At 44.5% G+C, this 21,134-nt stretch overlaps 1 protein-coding gene across 1 annotated transcript; it reads left to right on the plus strand.

Annotated features, from left to right (window-relative positions):
• Window positions 1–630: 630 nt before the first annotated feature.
• On the plus strand, window positions 631–21,081 carry LOC140393654 (acidic mammalian chitinase-like). The gene is made up of 13 exons (XM_072479935.1): window positions 631–691; window positions 3,919–3,948; window positions 4,029–4,230; window positions 9,548–9,604; window positions 10,034–10,184; window positions 12,144–12,268; window positions 13,489–13,615; window positions 13,733–13,915; window positions 15,435–15,551; window positions 17,482–17,620; window positions 19,846–19,932; window positions 19,987–20,170; window positions 20,911–21,081. The coding sequence occupies exons 1-12, from the start codon at window positions 667–669 to the stop codon at window positions 20,154–20,156; spliced, it is 1,413 nt and encodes a 470-aa protein (XP_072336036.1). The 5' UTR covers window positions 631–666; the 3' UTR covers window positions 20,157–20,170; window positions 20,911–21,081.
• Window positions 21,082–21,134: the final 53 nt, after the last annotated feature.

Consider the following 21,134-nt stretch of genomic DNA (forward strand, 5'->3'; position numbering starts at 1 on the left):
CTCCAGCCCAACATGACACTGACCAACAGGAAGCTCCAGCACAACAGGACACTGACCAACTGGACTCCAGCCCAACGTGACACTGACCAACTGGACTCCAGCCCAACATGACACTGACCAACAGGAGGCTCCAGCCCAACATGATACTGACCAACTGGACTCCAGCCCAACATGACACTGACCAATTGGACTCCAGCCCAACATGACACTGACCAACAGGAAGCTCCAGCCCAACATGACACTGACCAACAGGAAGCTCCAGCCCAACATGACACTGACCAACTGGACTTAAGCCCAACATGACACTGATAACAGGAAGCTCCGCACGTATCTGAACCTGAAGCTTTGAGCTTTCCCGCTCTTCCTGATCCCACATTAAAAAACACGGGTCTCTCGATCCCCTCCACCAAATTTCCTGGCCTGTTTCGAGTGCAATGAAGGGGTTACAATGAAGGTCGACAATCTGGATGACATTGTAGAGGAGAAATGCTGTTACTCCCGAGAAGATGAAAATATATTACAGTGATAAGATAAGAACTGTTATTTTTCCATTGTGACTGATCCCTTTCCCGAGATTAAGTTAATGACGGACAGAATTATTTACCACTAATGATAAACTCAGTGTATAAAAGGGAGAGTTGATGTTCACAACACACCAGCTGCAAGATGGCAAAGCTTCTACTTGCAACAGGTAAGCCTGTTTGACCATTTCAATACCTCTCATATTGTTATAAATCTATGTTTTGTATCGAAAATGGATTCACTCAGCATTTTAGTTGAACAGCTTTAGAAAAGTGACTGAAACAACAGTCTGAGATAGCTGAACATTCACAGAGCTGTACCGTACAAATTACAAAGCGTGAGTAAGCAGCTGGGCTGCCTAGAATTATCCCATGAAAGGCAATTAACGTGGGTGGATGAGCCATATCCCGAACCCCTCCAGATATAACCTGTGTATTCAGCTGAGAGTGGACCAAGCCTTCAAATCAATCACTTTGGACAATCGGCCATGACAGAGAAAGGAATTCCATCAGCAAAATAATCAATAACACTTAAACAGTGGGCTTGAAACTAGTTTAGTCTGACCATGGGCAAGATTTTATAATATATAATATAATCTTTATTAGTGTTACAAGTAGGCTTACATTAACACTGCAATGAAGTTACTGTGAAAAGCCCCTAGTCACCACATTCCAGCACCTGTTTGGGTACACAGAGGGAGAATTCAGAATGTCCAGTTCACCTAACAAGCAGGTCTTCCGAGACTTGTGGGAGGAAACCGGAGAGCCCTGGGGAAACCCACGCAGGCATGGGGAGAACGTGCAGACTCCGCACAGACAGTGATCCAAGCCGGGAACCGAACCGGGACCCTGGAGCTGTGAAGCGACAGTGCTAGCCACTGTGCTACCGTGCCATCCAATGTATGTTTTCAAGAAGCAGTTAGATAAAGCACTTAGGGCGAAGGGGATCAAAGGTTTAATTGTCAAGAAGATTCTTTAAAAACACTCGGTGCGATCAACTGAGGCGCAGAGAGGGAAGGAGTCATTCTGCCACTTCTCACTCAACTTTCAGAATGTCAGAAAGTTTCTTTAAGGCTCAGTATTTAAATGCGGAATAGAACAAAGAGGAGATTCCCTTCTGAAGTTCCGGTTTCATTCGAAAGGAATGGATCATTTGCTGTGTTACTGGAAGATAATTACAGTTGGATAGCCTGCCGTCCAGTACACATCTTGATCAAATTCATTCCAAATAACCTATTTGACTCTCCACCTGCTGTTCCTCCACTAAATGCTCCTTGACAGTAATATGTATCTGAATGTTTGTGATGTGATGCAAAATAACATCTAAGTACAAGTGTGATGGTGAGAAAGGGGTGGCACGGTAGCACAGTGGTTAGCACTGTTGCTTCACAGCGCCAGGGTCCCGGGTTCGATTCCCGGCTTGGATCACCGTCTGTGCGGAGTCTGCACGTTCTCCCCGTGTCTGCGTGGCTTTTGTCCGGGTGCTCCGGTTTCCTCCCACAAGTCCCAAAGGGCTGGTTTAGCACAGTGGGCTAAACAGCTAGCTTGTGATGCTAAACAATGCCAGCAGCATGGTTCAATTCCCGTACCGGTCTCCCCAAACAGGTGCCGGAATGTGATGACTAGGGACATTTCACAGTAACTTCATTGAAGCCTACTTGTGACAATAAGCGATTATTATTATTATTGATCGGTGAATTGGACATTGAATTTTCCCTCCGTGTATCTGAACAGGAGCTAGAGTGTAGCGACTGGGGCTTTTCATGGGGCTTCAATGCAGTGTTAATGTAAGCCTACTTGTGACAATAATAAAGATTATAAAAAAGAACAAATAATTGTTCAGGTTTTCCTGCTTCTATTTTTAGTGAATGAAATAGAGTTTCACTGAGTGATATCATTGGAACTGCAAGAAATTAGGTTGCAATGAAACTATTTATGATTAAGTGAAAGGAACGCCATACAGCTCATGAGTAATGGATGATTGGCCCCAGAAGATTTCCTTTGCAAGGACACAGTCAGAAGATTGTTCGGCACTTCAATTTCTGTTTGTTTAGCATCAAGTATTTGTACATGTTCATTCTTTCTATGTTGTAAATGTACCTGTTCTTTCACTCAGACTTTCTGCTGTTTCCAGTTCGGGGTGTTACTATTTACATCAATTACAATATTTAACATTTCACGTTTATGGAAATCTTAGTAGCATTTTAATGTCTTCAGGTGTATTTGAAAATGGATCCATCTGTAGAGTTTAATATAGCTGCTGTCTTAAACAAGATCAATTTCACAACAACTTGAATGGAACATTTTACAGCTTTTGCCATTTGAACTGTTTTGCATCAATACTGAAAACAATAGGAAAGTTAGTATCTGAGATAATGGTTCGGAGGATAGTTTGAATGAAATCTGCTGCTGTTATGTAAGGTCTTTCAGCAATGCAATTCAGAACCATTCAGCTGATATCAAACTGACAAGTTATTTTAATTAGTGTGGAGCTAGATTAGGGCCACAGGCAATATCAGGCATTTGCATTTATTACCTCTCTGTAAAGATCCAGCCCAGGTCAGAATCCAATATTCCATGTTGGTTAATGAACGCCTCCGATCAACATCAAAATATAAACTACAGAAAGAATAAGTTGCATTTATATGGCACCTGGAATATACAAAATCACTTTGTTTCTGTGGAACCAGTAGGAACAGGAGTACTGCCTGGGACATCACAGACTTGCCGATCCCATTGTCCAAAAGACGTTTCCGCTGCAGCGTGAATGAGCTGTGGAGACAGGACAGATGCTCACAGCTTATCCCAAAGATTTAGTTAGCGCCCGAGGCCCAATCCCGGGATGGACCAGTCGAATCTCCACCTCATTGAGCTTGGAGATGACAAAGGTGTTGATGAAGCTTTTCACTGAAGGTGGGCTGAGATAGGGGAGAAGCTGGACCGTGTTACTGGGGTGGAAATAGTCTGTCTTTGCGATTGAGACAATGTGGGTTTGGAAGGTGAACTGGGGACTGAATAGGATATGAGCTGGCGAGCAGTCTGGGCCAGTCTGAGGCAGTAAACAGGAGGGGTTGGTGGTAAAGTTGGGGATGGGGCTGTTGATGATTAATTCCGTCTTAATTGGCCTGAAAATTTTTTGGTTGATCTCAAACTGATTGTTGGAAAAACAGGCAGAGGAGGGGAGGGTGTTGATGTAGAGCCGGCTGTTATCAATGCACATGGAGATCCTGACCCCATGTCTGTCGATGATGTCACTAAAGGGCAGCAAATGGGTCAGGAAAAGAGTTTGATCAAGGATCGATTCTTAATGTTTCTATTCACTCATCATTATGAACCCTAAACCTTTCAGCACATTTTGCTGTGAATTTTAACACGTATCCTATATTCTTTATTCCAGCGGTGGTCTTGTTGGCGTGCCTGGAACTGGGTGAGTCTTGGTGCTTTTTAAGCTATTTTTAATGATATGTAATGAGTAGAAGCTCAGTCCTGATTTTCCTTTCTCCTCAGGCTCTGCCTACAGACTGGTTTGTTACTTTACAAACTGGGCTCAGTACAGACCAGGCGAGGGGAAGTACATGCCCGAGAATGTGGATCCCTGCTTGTGCACACATCTGATCTACGCTTTTGCTGGGATGAAGGACAATCAAATCACCACCACGGAAGTGAACGACGTGACTCTCTACCACTCATTCAACAGCCTTAAAAACAAGTAGGATTATTCTATAAATGTTGAGAACACGCTTGCAATGTCAAATATAGGTTGAGGTCCTTCAGGTCAGCACGATAGCACAATGGTTAGCACTGTTGCTTCACAGTGCCAGGGACATGGGTTCGATTGCCGGCTTGGGTCACTGTCTGTGCGGAGTCATAGATGTTTACAGGCTGAAAACATGCCCTTCGGCCCAACGTGTCCATGCCGCCCAGTTTTTAACCACTAAGCTGGTCCCAATTGGCCGTATTTGGCCCATATCCCTCTGTACTCATCTGACCCATGTAACTGTCTAAATGTTTTTTAAAAGACAAAATCATACCCGCCTCTACCACTGCCTCTGGCAGCTCGTTCCAGACACTCACCACCCTCTGTGTGAAAAAATTGCCCCTCTGGACCCTTTTATATCTCTCCCCTCTTAACATAAACCTTTAGTTTTAGACTCCTCTACCTTTGGGAAAAGATGTTGACTATCTACCTTATCTATGCCCCTCATTATTTTATAGGCCTCGATAAGGTAACCCCTAAGCCGCCTACACTCCAGGGAAAAAAGTCCCAGTCTGTCCAGCCTCTCCTTATAACTCAGACCATCAAGTCCCGGTAGCATCCTAGTAAATCTTTTCTGCACTCTTTCTAGTTTAGTAATTCAAGGAGCCTTCAAGGAGCTATGAACCTGTATTCCTAGATCTCTTTGTTCTGTAACTCTCCCCAACTCCCTACTATTAACTGAGTAGGTCCTTCCCCGATTCGATCTACCAAAATGCATCAGCCCACATTTATCTAAATTAAACTCCATCTGTCATTCATTGGCCCACTGGCCCAATTGGTCAAGACCCTTTGCAATCCTAGATAACGTTCTTCACTGTCTACTATGCCACCAATCCTGGTGTCATCTGCAAACTTACTAACCCTGCCTCCTAAATTCTCATCCAACTCATTAATATAAATAACAAATAACAGTGGACCCAGCACTGATCCCCGAGGCACACCGCTGGTCACAGACCTCCAGTTTGAAAAACAACCCTCTACAACCATCCTTTGTCTTCTGTCGTCAATTCTGTAGCCAATTGGCTACCTCACCCTGGATCCCGTGAAACTAAACCTTATGCAACAACGTACCATGTGGTACCTTGTCAAAGGCCTTGCTAAAGTTCATGTAGACAACGTTGCCTGCACTGCCCTCATCTACCTTCTTGGTTACCCCATCAAAAAACACAAATTAGTGAGGCATGATTTTCCCCTCACAAAGCCATGGTGACTTTCCCTAATTAGCCCTTGCCTGTCTAAATGCATGTAGATCCTGTCCCTCAGAATACCTTCTAACAACATATCCACCACAGATGTTAGGCTCACCGGTCTGTAGTTCCCTTACGGCCCTTCTTAAACAAAGACGCAACATTTGTTACCCTCCAATCTTCAGGCACCTCACCTGTGGTTGTTGACGATCCAAATATCTCTGCTAGGGGACCTGCAATTTCCCCCCTCGCCTCCCACAATGTCCTGGGATATATTTCATTAGGTCCCGGGGATTTATCTACCTTGATTTTATTTAAGACTTCCAGCACCTCCTTCTCTGTAATATGTACACTCCTAAAGTTCCCTAACATCCATGCCTTTCTCAACAGTAAATACCGATGAGAAATGTTCATTTAGGATCTCACCCATCTCTTGTGGATCCATACATAGATGACTTTGTGCATTGTTAAGAGGCCCTACTCTCTCCCGAGTTACTCTTTTGTTATTTTTGTATTTGTCGAAGCTCTTTGAATTCTCCTTTACCTTATCTGCCAAAGCAATCTCAGGTCCCGTTTTTGCCCTCCTGATTTCTCTCTTAACTCTACTCCGACAACCTCTATACTCTTCAAGGGATCCACTTGATCCCAGCTGCCGATGTATGTCATGTGCCTCCTTCTTCTTTTTGACCAGGGCCTCAATATCCTGAGTCATCCAGGGTTCCCTACTTCCCTTCACTCTAAAAGGAATGTGCTCACCCTGAACCCTTTTGAAAGTCTCCCATTTACCAGCCGTCCCTTTGCTGTCAACAGACTCCCCAATCAACTTTCGAAAGTTCTTGTCTAAGACCATCAAAATTCACCTGAGGAAGGAGCAGTGCGCCGAAAGCTAGTGTTTGAAACAAACCTGTTGGACTTTAACCTGGTGTTGTAAGACTTTTTACTGTGCTCACCCCAGTCCAATGCCGGCATCTCCATATCATGACTACTACTACCATCAAAATTAGTCTCGCCCCAATTTAGAATTTTAACTTTTGGGCCAGACCTATCATTCTCCATAGATATCTTAAAACTAATGAAATTATGGTCATTGGTCCCAAAGTGATCCCTCACTAACACTTCTGTCACCTGCCCTTCCTTATTCCCCAAGAGGAGGTCAAGTTTTGCCCCCTCGCTAGTCGGGCCATCCACATATTAAACACACTCGACTAATTTCTCTCCATTCAAACCCCTCGTGCTATGGCTGTCCCAGTCAATGTTGGCAATGTTAAAGTCCACAACTATTACCATACTATTTTTCTTGCAACTATCTGTAAACTCTTTAAATACTTGCTCCTCGATATCCCGCTGACTATTTGGGGGCCTATAGGACAATCCTATCAAAGTGATCTCACCCGTCTTATTTTTCAGTTCTCCCCATATAGACTCAGTGGGCGAACCCTGGGATACATCCTCTCTCTGTACTGCCGTGATACTGTCCCTAATCAAAAACGCAACTCCTCCTCCTCTCTTAACCTCCTGTTCTATCTTTCCTATCGCATCTCTATCCCGGAACATTGAGCTGCCAGTCCTGCCCCTCCATTAGCCATGTTTCAGTAATAGCTATAATATCCCAGTCTCATGTACCTATCCATGCCCTGAGTTCCTCTGCCTTGCCCGTTAGGCCTCCTGCATTGAAATAAATGCAGTGTAATCTAGACTTCCCTTGCTCTCTGCCCTGCTTTGTTAGACTATCTGTTCAGTCATGATTTGTACACTCTCTCTGTGTTTTATTTCTCTTAGCCGTACTGGACCCATTCACTGAGTTCTCCACAGTCTCTGGACTGTGGCCCCTTTGGATTTTTGACTTTGGTTTCTCTGCCTCTCACTTTTCCCCTTACTGCCTTTTGTTTCTGTCCCCACTTTACTTCCCACTGACTTCCTGCATTGGTTCTCATCCCCCTGCCACATTCGAGTCTTCACCGTCTGCGTCGGTTTCCTCCAGATGCTAGGTTTCCTCCCACAGTCCAAAGATGTGCAGGTTAGATGGATTGGCCACGCTAAATTGCGCCTTAGTATTCAAAAAAGTTCGATGGAATTACTGGGTTATGGAGATAGGGTAGAGGTCTTAAACTGGGTGCTCTTTCCAAGGGCCGGTGCAGACTCGATGGGCCGAATGGCCATCTTCTGCAGTGTAAATTCTATAATTCTATTATATTCCATTCAACATTGAAAAATTGTGCTGAATTACATGTAAATATAAGATGACTGACCCAGTCAGGGAGATGATTTCTGGGTGAAATTGGGTTTTGTTGATTTGTGTCCCATTGGCAGAGATGAGTCGATGCCCAATGGGTCTGACAATCATGATGTCACCGTGTTGTCCCGTATAAACAAAAAAACACTTTATATTCACTCGAAGTTGCAAAAACCCTTGAGATGGTCGACCAAACCAGTGTGTGTGCAGAAACACTGGGCTGTGAGGGAGCTGGAATTTCCACTCCGTTCAACAACTCAGAGTGAGTGAGATCCCAACAAGCATCAATCAATGGGTGTTAAATATTTTCACAACATTGACACCACTCCCCATTATTGTAGCCCAATAGTGACCCCCCGCCCCAGCCAAAGAGTAAGCATTGCCTCCTCCCCCCACCCTGTTTTTAAACTCCTCCCTTGTCATTTGTGCTTTCCTGCCTGAGAGGAAAACCAGGTGTTTTGTCACCGACTCTGCTTCTGATCTTTACTCAAAGCTGCAATTTGCACGTTGCCGGCGAGATTGGAAGAGCTGAGAGTGACAGCATTTGTAATTAATGCAACGTTTGGCCGACTGTGGCATCAAGGAACCCTGGCAAAATTAAAGACTTTCAAGGGCATTGCCATTGCTGCAGACCTGCCTTGCTGTCAACATATTGTCAACACACAATAGAAAATTCTGGAAAATCTCAGCAGGTCTGGCAGCATCTGTAGGGAGAGAAAAGAGCGAACTTTTCGAGTCCAGATGACCCTTTGTCAAAGCTGACACATGCCCACATTCAACATGCTGGTGTTTTCATTGACTACAAACTGAACTGGACATCTTGACTTGGAGCTGGTTTAGCACAGTGGGCTAAACAGCTGGCTTCTAATGCAGAACAAGGCCAGCAGCGCGGGTTCAATTCCCGTACCGGCCTCCCCAAACAGGCGCCGGAATGTGGCGACTAGGGGCTTTTCACAGTAACTTCATTGAAGCCTACTTGTGACAATAAGCGATTATTATTATTGACTTAGAAATATCTCATTGTCTCTTTACTGGCACTGGATCAAAGTTCTGGAATTCCCTTTTCGGCGGCATTGTTAGAGTTATTGCACCAAATGAATTGCACCAGTTCGTGCTGGCCGTTCACTCCAAGCTCCTCCTTGTGGTCTCCGCCCAAAGTACGGCACTGTGGCCTCTACCAGGCAGAGGAGAAGAAAGATCGCCCAAAATCCACTCTATCTGGAACAGGAATCAAACCTGACTGGCTGCATTGTGAATGCACCTGCCTTGGTCATCAGATCCCGGAGTGGAAACACGGAATTTGTAGGTGAAAGGCAGGGACATTTCCCCCCTGTCCCACAAAACCTTCTACTGCCAGCTTCTCAAGTGCAATTAGCGATGACCAATAAATGCTGCTCTTGCCAGCGAAGCCCACATCGTATGAAAGAATGAAATAAAGAGATTGTTTGTGGGACTTTCCCACATGAGGCTGGTTTAGCACAGGGCGAATTCACTGGCTTTGAAAGCAGACCAAGGCAGGCTAACAGCACGGTTCAATTCCCGTACCAGCCTCCCCAAACAGGCGCCGGAATGTGGCGACTAGGGGCTTTTCACAGTAACTTCATTCAAAGCCTACTTGTGACAATAAGCGATTTTCATTTCATTTCATGGATCTTCTCCTCTTTGTGTGGTAGATTCCGTTGTGAAATGTTTGGTCTGTACTGAGGTATTTCTGGTCAATTAAAATTCAAACGGGGAAAGCAGTAAAATATTCGAACAATAATGATTTTCAGCACTTGGTGTTGTGTTAGTAAATGCATTTACTTATATTCCTCATTCTGAAAGAACAATTTCTCCGTTCTTCCAACAGAAATGGAAACCTTAAAACACTCCTGTCCATTGGAGGCTGGAAGTTTGGAAGTCAGAAGTAAGATGAAAATATTTTATTGCAGTGTTGGGTGAAAGGTGCTTCTTTTCTTATCGTTCATAATGTAAAATAAGGGGTCAAAGAGATAGATTTGGGAATGATTACTGTAGTTTTTGATAAAAATATCTGCTAATGAGCATACCTGTTCAGCTGTCAGTGAAATATGATTCAAGTATTATCTATAAGGTGATATCTGAAAGGAAATCTTTACAAAGGTTTGATTGACGTTAATGCACCCAGTGAAGATTGATTCAGGCGATTATCAAGAGCAGTGACAACGCAACATCATTCCATCGTCATAGTATTTCAAATTAAAATTGGTTTCCCGGTATATTATGAAATTGTAAAAGGTAGAAAATTCTGAAAGTTTAGATGCTGAGACTGAAGTGCTGCAGTTCTAACCTTGTTTAACATTGTCTCCTTGTTTAGATTCACCGCCATGGTTTCCACATCAGAAAATCGCCAAACTTTCATAACATCTGTGATTAGCTTCCTGCGCGGTTACGGGTTTGATGGTTTGGACATTGACTGGGAATATCCTGGGGCAGGAAGCAAACATCTCTTCACCGTGTTGACACAGGTAGGACCACATTTATTTAACAGGATGCTCAGTCTCGCAGCTCAATTAAAGTATCTTTCTATCCTGTTTCCAAATTACATTTTCTTTTATCAAGGTCCTCACTGAGGACATTGAACATGGGAGCAGTGACGGGACATTGAACATCGGAACAGAGACGGGACATTGAACATGGGAACAGTGACGGGACATTGAACATGGGAACAGTGACGGGACATTGAACATGGGAGCAGTGACGGGACATTGAACATTGGAACAGAGACGGGACATTGAACATGGGAACAGTGACGGGACATTGAACATGGGAACAGTGACGGGACATTGAACATAGAAACAGTGACGGGACATTGAACACGGGAACAGTGATGGGACATTGAGCATGGGAACAGTGACGGGATATTGAACATAGGAATAGTGACGGGACATTGAACATGGGAACAGTGATGGGACATTGAACATGGGAACAGTGACGGGACTTTGAGATCTTTGCTTGTTTCACCATTCAGTAAGATCATGGCTGATGTGAAACCGAACCAACTTAGAGAGACAGTTTTAAAGGACAGTTTTGCAGGATTTGTGATACATGAAAATAGAATATTTAAATGTGAAACAGATGAATTTAGACAATGAAAGTAATTTCATAGAATTAATCACTGTTCTGGTTACTGGCTCCATTTAAACCTGGTCCTACCTTTGACTTTACCCTTAGATTAGATACATTATTATGTGACATTTAGTCATGAATAGGCGATATGAAACTGAACAATTCTTCACTCTGTGTTTCAAATCCTCCATTTGGTGACAGAGGCAGATTTACACTTTCGGGGGCCCGCCGTCTCCATCTTTGTGGGCACCCAATGTCATTTCCCCCCCCCCCCCCGGTGATGTGGCAGCACACTCCTAATGATGTTGAGCCGCCGCCCCCAATGATGTCAAGCCCCACCTCGAATGATGTCAACGCCCCCCAGACCCCGCCCACCCTTAGCTCACACAATGCTTGGCACAGAAACCCCAAATCACCGTTTAATGGATTGCTGTAACTCATGACATCAATAAGCCTGTACTAATCGGTAAACTGAAATCCAAGCTTACCTGTTGTCAGCATGGTGGTAGAGATGGTCAATATTGTGATCTAGAGGCGAGTAAATATGATCTGACTGATGAGCAACGGGATGGAGAAACCAGCCGATGATATAAGTGCAGGCCAACGCAGGACAGAATGAGCCGGAAAAGTCCAGTGCAGGAGCAAATACTCCAATGAAATGTTCAGTTGAAGTCTAATATCAATGGCTGTTCTGGCAACTGTCAGTCAGGATTCCGTTCTTTAATTGTCCAGAAGAGTAAGATGAGACTTTCAGAAGGCCAGTAAAGAGCGAAGGGGGGGGGTGACGTTTACTCACCGGTTATAACAATCTGCATGTAACCACCAGCCATTATCTCAGACCAACTTCTCTCGTGAAGAACAGAATTTAGGCTGGAGAACATGATCAAGGGCAGGTTCTTTGGATTTTCCTGCTTCATCAGTTCTTTGCAATCCATGGCAACTTGGACGGATTTTCTTCTGCATTTTTTCTTCACAAAATCGTCAATCACATCATCATAGATAAAAAAACTCAGCAGGTGCTGTGTGGCATATCCAGTGTGAACCAGATTCTAATAGTGTGTCCATATTGATAGGCCACACCATGAGTTAGTTATATTCTACATCTGCCATACAGGTTATGAAAAGGGACAGGTAGTATTGAGGAAGCAGGGGGGCTGCAGAAGGACTTGGACAGGCTAGGAGAGTGGGCAATGAAGTGGCGGATGGAATACAATGTGGAAAAGTGTGAGGTTATGCACCTCTCCATATGGGCCACCCCATTGGTCAGGGTCCCGTGCTGCAGCGATCTGTGTTTCATTGAAAGCCCGCCCCTGTGCGGCGAGGATCTGTTGTTAAGAGAAACTTTATTAATTTTCTAGGAAATGCTGGCTGCCTTTGAAGCTGAGGCGAAAAGCTCAGGACGATCCCGACTGCTGATCTCAGCTGCAGTTTCTGCTGCACCGGGTTATGTTAATTTCAGATATGAGGTTCCGCAGCTTGGAAAGTAAGTACCATGTTAGTCGCAGAGGACTCCCCAGGCAGAAAATTGTTTTGTATTCCCTTGCTAGTTCAGCTAGTTTAACTAGTTAGCAGCTAAATCATTCAGACCTGCAAAGTCCTCCATTCAATCTCTAATTTGCATTGAGTTGACTGAATCCAGCCGAGGCAATGTTAGAGGTGCTAAGATTGTTCTTGGTATTTCCATTCTGTCCTGTAACCTCGAACACAAAGTGCAAGCATCGTGTCATCATGTGAGGATGGAATTGGGCTCTGCTTCCAATCTCTACTCAGCTAACTGGTCTCAGTGTTCAGTGTCAAAGGTAGACATCAGTAATGATTCGTTTGTTGTGCGATGCATGTAGAATGTACTTTGGTAAAGAGATAGAAAATGATCAAAAACAAACCTTGGGCTGGATTCTCTGTCAGCCATTGCCTGTTCTGATGCTCCAGTCACCTGCTGGCAGTGGCATTGAGCTTTGCGCCATGTACCAGTGGGAGGATTTATAGTGGGAAAGTAGACTTCAGAGGTAAATCAAAGTTTGATGCCATTTTAATATAGTATGAGAACCGATTGTTAAAGCAATGGTGAACAATTTGTACATCAATCAAGACAAAGAAATCCTAAAGGGTTGATATAAAACCTGGACCGGATTCACTGATAAAAGTGGAGCGGACGCTTTGTTTGAAAATGCCATTTGAAAACCTGAACTGGAGTTTGGAATGCAAACCACTAAGGGGAAGCAAGATTTTAAAGCGGGTTTTTGGGGTGGAGTTGGAAATTCTATATGAAAATCATCTGGAGGGGTGGGGGGGGGGAGTATTCTGAGGAGTAATCCACAGATACTAACTTGAGTGTATCTGACCACAGTCATTTGTGTGCTTAAAAGAGACTTTGGAGTTTTAAGGAAACATTTGTAGCTTAAGATGTACTTTGCAATCTGTGTTAATCTTAAAATCTTGTGTAATTGTTAAATTAAGGGTGGGGGGAGTAAAGGAATATTGTATCATAGTCTAATTTTTTCATGTTTAGTAAATGTTTTTTCTCTTGTTAAAACTAATGAGAGGGCCTGTGAGTCTGTGCCTCCACGTTTATAAAAAAAAGTATACCGTACAAATTTGGAGCCAGAGTTCCATTCTGGGATCTTCCGGTCCAGTTATAACATCAACCAGGACGGGAATGTAGTGAACGAGTTATTGGTGTAACTCCGATCCCTTCTCACACAGAACCTTGGACTTTTTCAATGTGATGACCTATGATTTCTTTGGATCCTGGGATATCCTCACTGGAGAAAATAGCCCTCTCTATCCTCTCCCAAATAACAAAGGCTATACCAACCTTTACTTTAATGTGGTAAGTGTTCATGAAAATGGAATCTGACGATAGTAATTATTTCCAATGTATAACTGGCTTCAACCTGATGGTTTGCAAAGCCTTTCCTGCAGATACTTTCATGGTGTTTTTCTGCAGGACTATGTAATGAAATACTGGAAAAGTCAGGGGGCTCCCGCAGACAAACTGAATGTTGGATTCGCTACATATGGCCATACCTTCAAACTGACCTCATCCGACCATGGGGTTGGAGCATCAGCGGGAGGTGCTGGAGCAGCTGGGAAGTACACCAAACAGGCTGGAATCCTGGCCTATTATGAGGTATTGATACTGAAGCAATTTTTAAAAATCCATAGATCTTATAATTTAAAATACTAACCAAACAAGTATTGAATTCTACAACCCAAAAAACTAAGGGCGGGATTCTCCGACCCCCCCCCCCCCCCCCCGCCGAGCTGGAGAATCCCGCCCCGACGCCGGCTGCCAGATTTTCAGCCGCCGGTTTTTCGTCGGGGGCGTAAATCGTGCCACGTCATTTGGGGGCCATTGTCAGCGATGGGCCGAGTGGCCGCCCATTTTCGGCCAGTCCCGCCGGCATATATTACACCAGGCCCGTACCGGCGGGACCTGACGCTGCGGGTGGCCTGCGGAGTCCTCGGTGGGGCGCGGGGGGACCTGGCCCCGGGGGGGGGGGGGGCTCCCGCGGTGGCCTGGCCCGCGATTGGGGCCCACCGATCACCGATTCATGGGCGGGCCTGCGCCGTGGGGGCACTCTTTCCCTCCTCACCGGCCGGTGTAAGGGTCCGCCATGGCCGGCACGGAGAAGAACCCCCCTGCGCATGCGCTGGGATGACACCAGCACAAGCTGGCGCTCCGGCGCATGTGCCAACTCGCGCCGGCCAGCGGAGGCCCTTCGGCGCCAACCTAGCCCCTGAACCTGTGGAGGATTCCACAACTTCCGGGCGGCCCGACGCTGGAGTGGTTCACGCCACTCCTCGGCGCCGGTATGGCCCCCCCCGCTGGTTAGAGGAGAATTCCACCCTAAATCTGACATCCTTACCCAGGACACCTCTGTCTGGTCATCTGCCCCGTGTATGAAGGCCCCGCTGCCTCTGCCAGCTTCACAACACATGGCATCGCCCAGCTTAGCTACCAGGAGCTGAAACGTGTGACATCACACTCTGATGATCAGAGACACAATGTCACAGCCTCCATCAGCAGGAGGTGTTTGACTGTCTCACTCTGGCCATTGTTGTCAGTCTTGGGAAATACACATCGAGGTGAAGTGGAGAGTATAACATTTTACATCCTCAACCTCTCTCCCTGCAGAAACCACAGGCTTTTAGGTTCAAGTAGTAGAGGTAATCCTGAGTAGTGTGTGTGACTGCCTGTGCCTGATTTCCACATCGTTGGAAGGGTAAGGAAGCTTGTGTTGATGCTATTCCTCGAATCAATCTCTTTATCATGATCCTGAGTGATGTCCAGATCTTCTTTGTCTCCTGCAGTGCCTCAGATTGGAAACGTGCCACGTGGGGAATCAATGGTTATCTTGTAGTAAAGGATAATATTAACCATCATTTGCTATTTCTGAATAAAAACATTTGTTCAACAGCAACAAAGTACTGTGCGCTTAGTTTGTGGATTGCAATAGAGTGAAGCTGACAGCTGAATATCACATTGAAGAAAAGTGAAGTGGAAATGGTTCTCAGTGTACATTGAGAGCATCACAAACCACTGATCATTTGTGTCCACTGATCATTTGTGTCCACTGACCATTTGTGTCCACTGACCATTTGTATTCACTGCTGATTTGAATCCTAATATCTCACTCTTCTCACAGATCTGCTCATTTTTGAAAAGCGGCTCTTCCGCATGGGATGCTCCACAGATGGTTCCATATGCTTATAATGCCAAAACCTGGATTGGGTATGACAACGTGAAAAGCTATGGAGGAAAGGTATCTTTGATAAACTGATGTTCTGAACCTTTTATTTGATGGTTGGTGCAATATTTGCAGGAATGTGCAGCCAGTTAGACACATTAATTATTTGAATCTTGAAATTATATCAATCAGTTGAATAACTGGAACATGACACAATTATAGATACAATTGTTGGAGCATGCAACATGGATGAGATATCTGGTTTGATATGTTTTAACCCTTTTTCCCCCCTGATCCAGCCCCTTATGTAAGAGTGTTGGGAAAAGTTACTTCTGTCAACTCACCTCTTTGTTGCCAAGATACCGTCAATGACAGGAGCGCAGACATTTTCTGAATTGACTCACTTCACAGATACCTACACTGCAAATGCTCTAATATTCAGAACATCTATCTTAAACTCATTACAATATTCACAAAATACTTCCATGTCCCCTGGTCGATGATGAATGTCGATTGAAACAGTATTCATACAGAAGTAGCAGAGGACATTTTGGCTTTCCACAACTTTAAAAGTTACTTTGGATTTTATAAATCTTCACAGAGCCACAGAATTTCTATGGCGCAGAAGGAAGCCATTTGTTAAAAATTCATGTTCTGGGACGTGAGCGTTGCTGGCTGGGCCAGCATTTATTGCCCGTCACTAATTGTCCTCCATTTCAGAGGGCATTTAAGAGCAACCACATTGTTGTTGGTCTGGAGTCACACGTAGACCAGACCGCGTAAGGACGGCAGATTTCCTTCCCTGAAGGGCACTAGTGAATCAGATAGGCTTTTATCACAATTATTTCATGGTCACCATTCGACTTTTAATTCCAGATTTTTTTTTATTGAACTCAAATTCCAGCATCTGCTGTGATGGGATTCGAACCCGGGCCCCCAGATCTTGCTCTGGATCTGTGGATTACTAGTCAAGTGAAAGTGCCACTGCAACACTGCCTCCCCATTTGGCCCATTGCATCTGAACCGACCATGTGAATGAACAACTCACCGAGCGCCATTCTTTCAAATGCTCCAATTAAACCTGCCTCCACCATCCTCTCAGGCAGTGCATTGCAGAGCTGAACCACTCGCTGCATGGAAAAGCTTTTCCTCATGTCACCTTTGCTTCTTTTACTTTGTTCCCTGCCCACTTTATCTTAATTGTGTCATGTGTGGGAAGTTTCAAATACTTATTCACATAGACACCCAGGTCTCTCTCCTCCTGAACCCCTAGAACAAAGAAAGAACAAAGAAAAGTACAGCACAGGAACAGGCCCTTCGGCCCTCCAAGCCCGTGCCGACCATGCTTCCCGTCTAAACTAAAATCTTCCACACTTCCAGGGTCCGTATCCCTCTATTCCCATCCTATTCATGTATTTGTCAAGATGTCCCTTAAATGTCACTATCGTCCCTGCTTCCACCACCTCCTCTGGCAGCGAGTTCCAGGCACCCACTACCCTCTGTGTAAAAAAATTGCCTCGTACATCTACTCTAAACCTTGCCCCTCACACCTTAAACCTATGCCCCCTAGTAATTGACCCCTCTACCCTGGGGAAAAGCCTCTGACAATCCACTGTCTATGCCTCTCATAATTTTGTAGTCCTAAAAATAAAATTATTTGGAGATGGACCTTTTATTTTCCATTGTCTCTCCAAGTTCTTCCAATTAAAGTGAATTATTTCACATTTCTCTGCATTGATCCTCACCTACCACCTGTCTCCCCCATTCCCCCAACTTGCCTGTGGCCTTTCGAAGTCCTGCACTATCGGCCTCACAGTTCACAATGCTTTCAACTTTTGCACCTTCCGCCAACTTTGAAATTGTGTCCTGTACACCAAGGCCTAGGTTATTAATGAGGAAAGACAAGGGTCCCAACACTGACCCCGGGGATCATAAGTTTTATTTGGGGTAGAAATTGCTTGCAAGCAAGGATTTGTGAATTAAAATTGTGAACAATGTCTTTCAGGCAGAGTGGCTGAAAAAGAACAACTTTGGAGGAGCTATGGTGTGGGATCTTGCTATGGATGATTTCTCTGGTTCTTTCTGCAACCAAGGGCCGTATCCTCTCGTTAATGCGCTGCACACTGGACTTGGAATTTCTACAGGTGAACATCAGGAAATCATGCTTGGCAAATTTATTAGAATTCTTTGAGGTGGTAACGAGCAGGGTAGATGAAGGGGAACCAGTAAATGTAACATACTTGGATTTCCAAAAAGCCTTTGATAAGGTACCACACAAAAAGCTACTTAACAAGATAAGAGCCCATGATGTTAGGGTAGTATATTAGCATAGAGAGAGGATTGGCTAACTGATAAGAAAATCAAGAGTTAGGATCAGACAGGTATTTTCAGGATGGCAACACGTGGAGTGCCACAGGGATCCGTGTTGGGGCCACAATTATTTACAACATATATTAATGACTTGGATGAGGGAAGTGAACGTACTATTCCAAGTTTGTGGATGACCTCAAAATAGGCGGGAAGGCAAGTGATGAGGATGACACTAAGAGTCTACAGAGGGTATAGACTGATTGGGTAAAAAACTTAAGATGGAATATAATGTCGGAAAATGTGAAGTTATGCACTTTGGTAGGAAGAATAAAGGAGCAGAGTATTATTTAAATGGAGAAAGACTGCAGAAAGCTGCAGCACAGAGGGATTTGGGGTCCTCGTGTACAAATCACAAAATGCTGGATGCAAGTTCAGCAGGTAATAGGGACGGCAAATGGAATGTGAGCCGTTATTTCAAAGGGAATGGAATATAAAAATAGAGAAGTCTTGCTAAAATTATACAAGGCACTATTTAGACAAACCTGGAATGCTGTGAACAATTTTGGTCCCCTTATCTAAGGAAAGATATAATGGGATTGGGGGAAATCCAGAGAAGGTTCACAAGGTTAATGCTGGATATGGAGTGATTTTCTTATGAGATTGAGCCTGTACTCATTAGCATTTAGCAACCTTATTGTGACATTTCAGATTCTCAGGGGGCTTGACAGGGTAGATTCTGAGAGTTTCTTTCCTCTTGTGGGAGAGTCCAGGACAGAGGGCGTAATCTCAGGATTGGATACGCCACAAGTAGATCTTATTGAACTGAATTTACAAGAAGTTTGTTCCTGACACCGTAGGGAATTGATATCCACTGGAAGATTTTCAATGCAGCAATAGCCTTTGGCTTTACAAAGTTTATCTTCAGTTGCTGTTTAACACAGGGCTAAATCGCTGGCTTTGAATGCAGACCAAGGCAGGCCAGCAACACGGTTCGATTCCCATACCAGCCTCCCCGAACAGGCGCTGGAATGTGGCGACTAGGGGCTTTTCACAGTAACTTCATTTGAAGCCTACTTGTAACAATAAGTGATTTTCATTTCATTTCTGGAATTGCGGATAGCGATGAGGACTGTCTGAGGATACAGCAGGATTTAGATTGTCTGGAGACTTGGGCGGAGAGATGGCAGATGGAGTTTAATCTGGACAAATGTGAGGTAATGCATTTTGGAAGGGCTAATGCAGGTAGGGAATATACAGTGAATGGTAGAACCCTCAAGAGTATTGAAAGTCAAAGAGATCTAGGAGTACAGGTCCACAGGTCATTGAAAGGGGCAACACAGGTGGAGAAGGTAGTCAAGAAGGCATACGGCATGCTTGCCTTCATTGGCCGGGGCATTGAGTATAAGAATTGGCAAGTCATGTTGCAGCTGTATAGAACCTTAATTAGGCCACACTTGGAGTATAGTGTTCAATTCTGGTCGCCACACTACCAGAAGGATGTGGAGGCTTTAGAGAGGGTGCAGAAGAGATTTACCAGAATGTTGCCTGGTATGGAGGGCATAAGCTATGAGGAGCGATTGAATAAACTCGGTTTGTTCTCACTGGAGCGAAGGAGGTTGAGGGGCGACCTGATAGAGGTATACAAAATTATGAGGGGCATAGACAGAGTGGATAGTCAGAGGCTTTTCCCCAGGGTCAATTACTAGGGGGCATAGGTTTAAGGTGAGAGGGGCAAAGTTTAGAGTAGATGTACGAGGCCAGTTTTTTACGCAGAGGGTAGTGGGTGCCTGGAACTCACTACCGGAGGAGGTAGTGGAAGCAGGGACGATAGGGACATTTAAGGGGCATCTTGACAAATACATGAATAGGATGGGAATAGAAGGATACGGACCCAGGAAGTGTAGAAGATTGTAGTTTAGTCGGGCAGTATGGTCGGCACGGGCTTGGAGGGCCGAAGGGCCTGTTCCTGTGCTGTACATTTCTTTGTTCTTTGTTTTGTTCTTTGTTTGCTACTAATTTTGAAGCAAGAAATGAATTTGTGAATATAATTTCCTTCCAGCTTGCGTTCCATCTAAAACGACACTGAAGCCAGCTGTCCCTCCGACTCAGGCTCCTAGTGGTGGTGGTGGTGGAGGCAGTGGTGGTGGTGGAGGTGGAGGAGGTGGTGGTGGAGGTGGTGGTGGTGGCAGCGGTGGTGGAGGTGGTGGAGGTGGTGGCAGCGGGTTCTGCACTGGCAAAGCTAACGGTACCTACCCTGATCCAAAAGACAAGAGCAAGTTTTATCAATGTGCCAATGGAAGAACCTACGTGGAAAGTTGTGCTTCTGGATTAGTCTTTGATTCTTCCTGTGAATGTTGCAACTGGGCGTAATGAGAAAGCAGAAGGTAGGCTTGCTTAATAACCCAAATAACAATTCAAAACAGGTATTCTGTGGAAAACAGTAATATTGAGGTTGTGTAAAATACCAATGTAGACTTTATTACAAATGTTACAAATCCTGAAGTAATGTTTCAAGAGATAAAAATATACAGGTAAACTTTAATCAATCCAGTTTGCTGGGTGTAGATTTGAGCAAACCCTGACAATTCACGTGTCAAATAAACGTAGGTTCATTTTCCCAGAGTCAATGGGGTTGAAATGGATGGTATGCCCTTGCTTTGGTGTGATTCTTATTGGTTTATGGGATGTGGTGTTGTTCTCATGATCACCTCTTATTGCCCAGCCCCAATTACCCTTGATTAGCCGCCATCTTGAACCACTGCAGTCCCCACGGCAACGCTCTGACATCACAGACATCTGCAATGACACTTTCACTAAATGAGGTTGTTGAGTTTTATTTCAGCCCAAGCTGCTTTTCCATATATGTCCCAGAAACTGGTTGTGGAATTGGGGAATTCTGTGTGTGTGTGTGTGTGTGTGTGTGTGTGAGGGGGGGGGGTCCTGGTCAGTTCTGTTGGGTGTTGGGTGAAGATGTGTCACTGGGAAGGAGAAAGGTGAGGAAACAGGATTAGAATTATAATTATCAAATAAACCCAATGTAGAAGTTGTTTTTTAATGCAGCTGATGTGATATTGAAACATTAATGTTGAATAAGAGAACACTAAAATCCTCTTTCTCTTTCCAGCCGCCATCAATCTTGGTCGGGCACCAATGAAGCTGTAACTGGTTTCAGTTTAATTACTGAAGTGACTACTTTGTGGGTGAAGACCATTAATGTCCCACATCGAATTTGTCTCAACTGAAGATATACATTGCAGTTTAAACAGCAAAATAAAATCATTGATTCATTTAGAAAGTGGTTTATTGGTGTTTTCTTTTTTTCGTGAAAGAAATACAATATCAGTTGAA

This window comes from Scyliorhinus torazame, chromosome 17 (genome assembly GCF_047496885.1).
Source record: "Scyliorhinus torazame isolate Kashiwa2021f chromosome 17, sScyTor2.1, whole genome shotgun sequence".
In the NCBI taxonomy this organism is placed as follows: domain Eukaryota; kingdom Metazoa; phylum Chordata; class Chondrichthyes; order Carcharhiniformes; family Scyliorhinidae; genus Scyliorhinus; species Scyliorhinus torazame.

Coding starts and splice junctions, on each gene's coding strand:
- LOC140393654 (XM_072479935.1), top strand. CDS start 667: ATGGCAAAGCTTCTACTTGCAACAG. Junction 692..3,918: donor AAAGCTTCTACTTGCAACAG/GTAAGCCTGTTT, acceptor TCTTTATTCCAG/CGGTGGTCTTGTTGGCGTGC. Junction 4,231..9,547: donor TTCAACAGCCTTAAAAACAA/GTAGGATTATTC, acceptor TTCTTCCAACAG/AAATGGAAACCTTAAAACAC.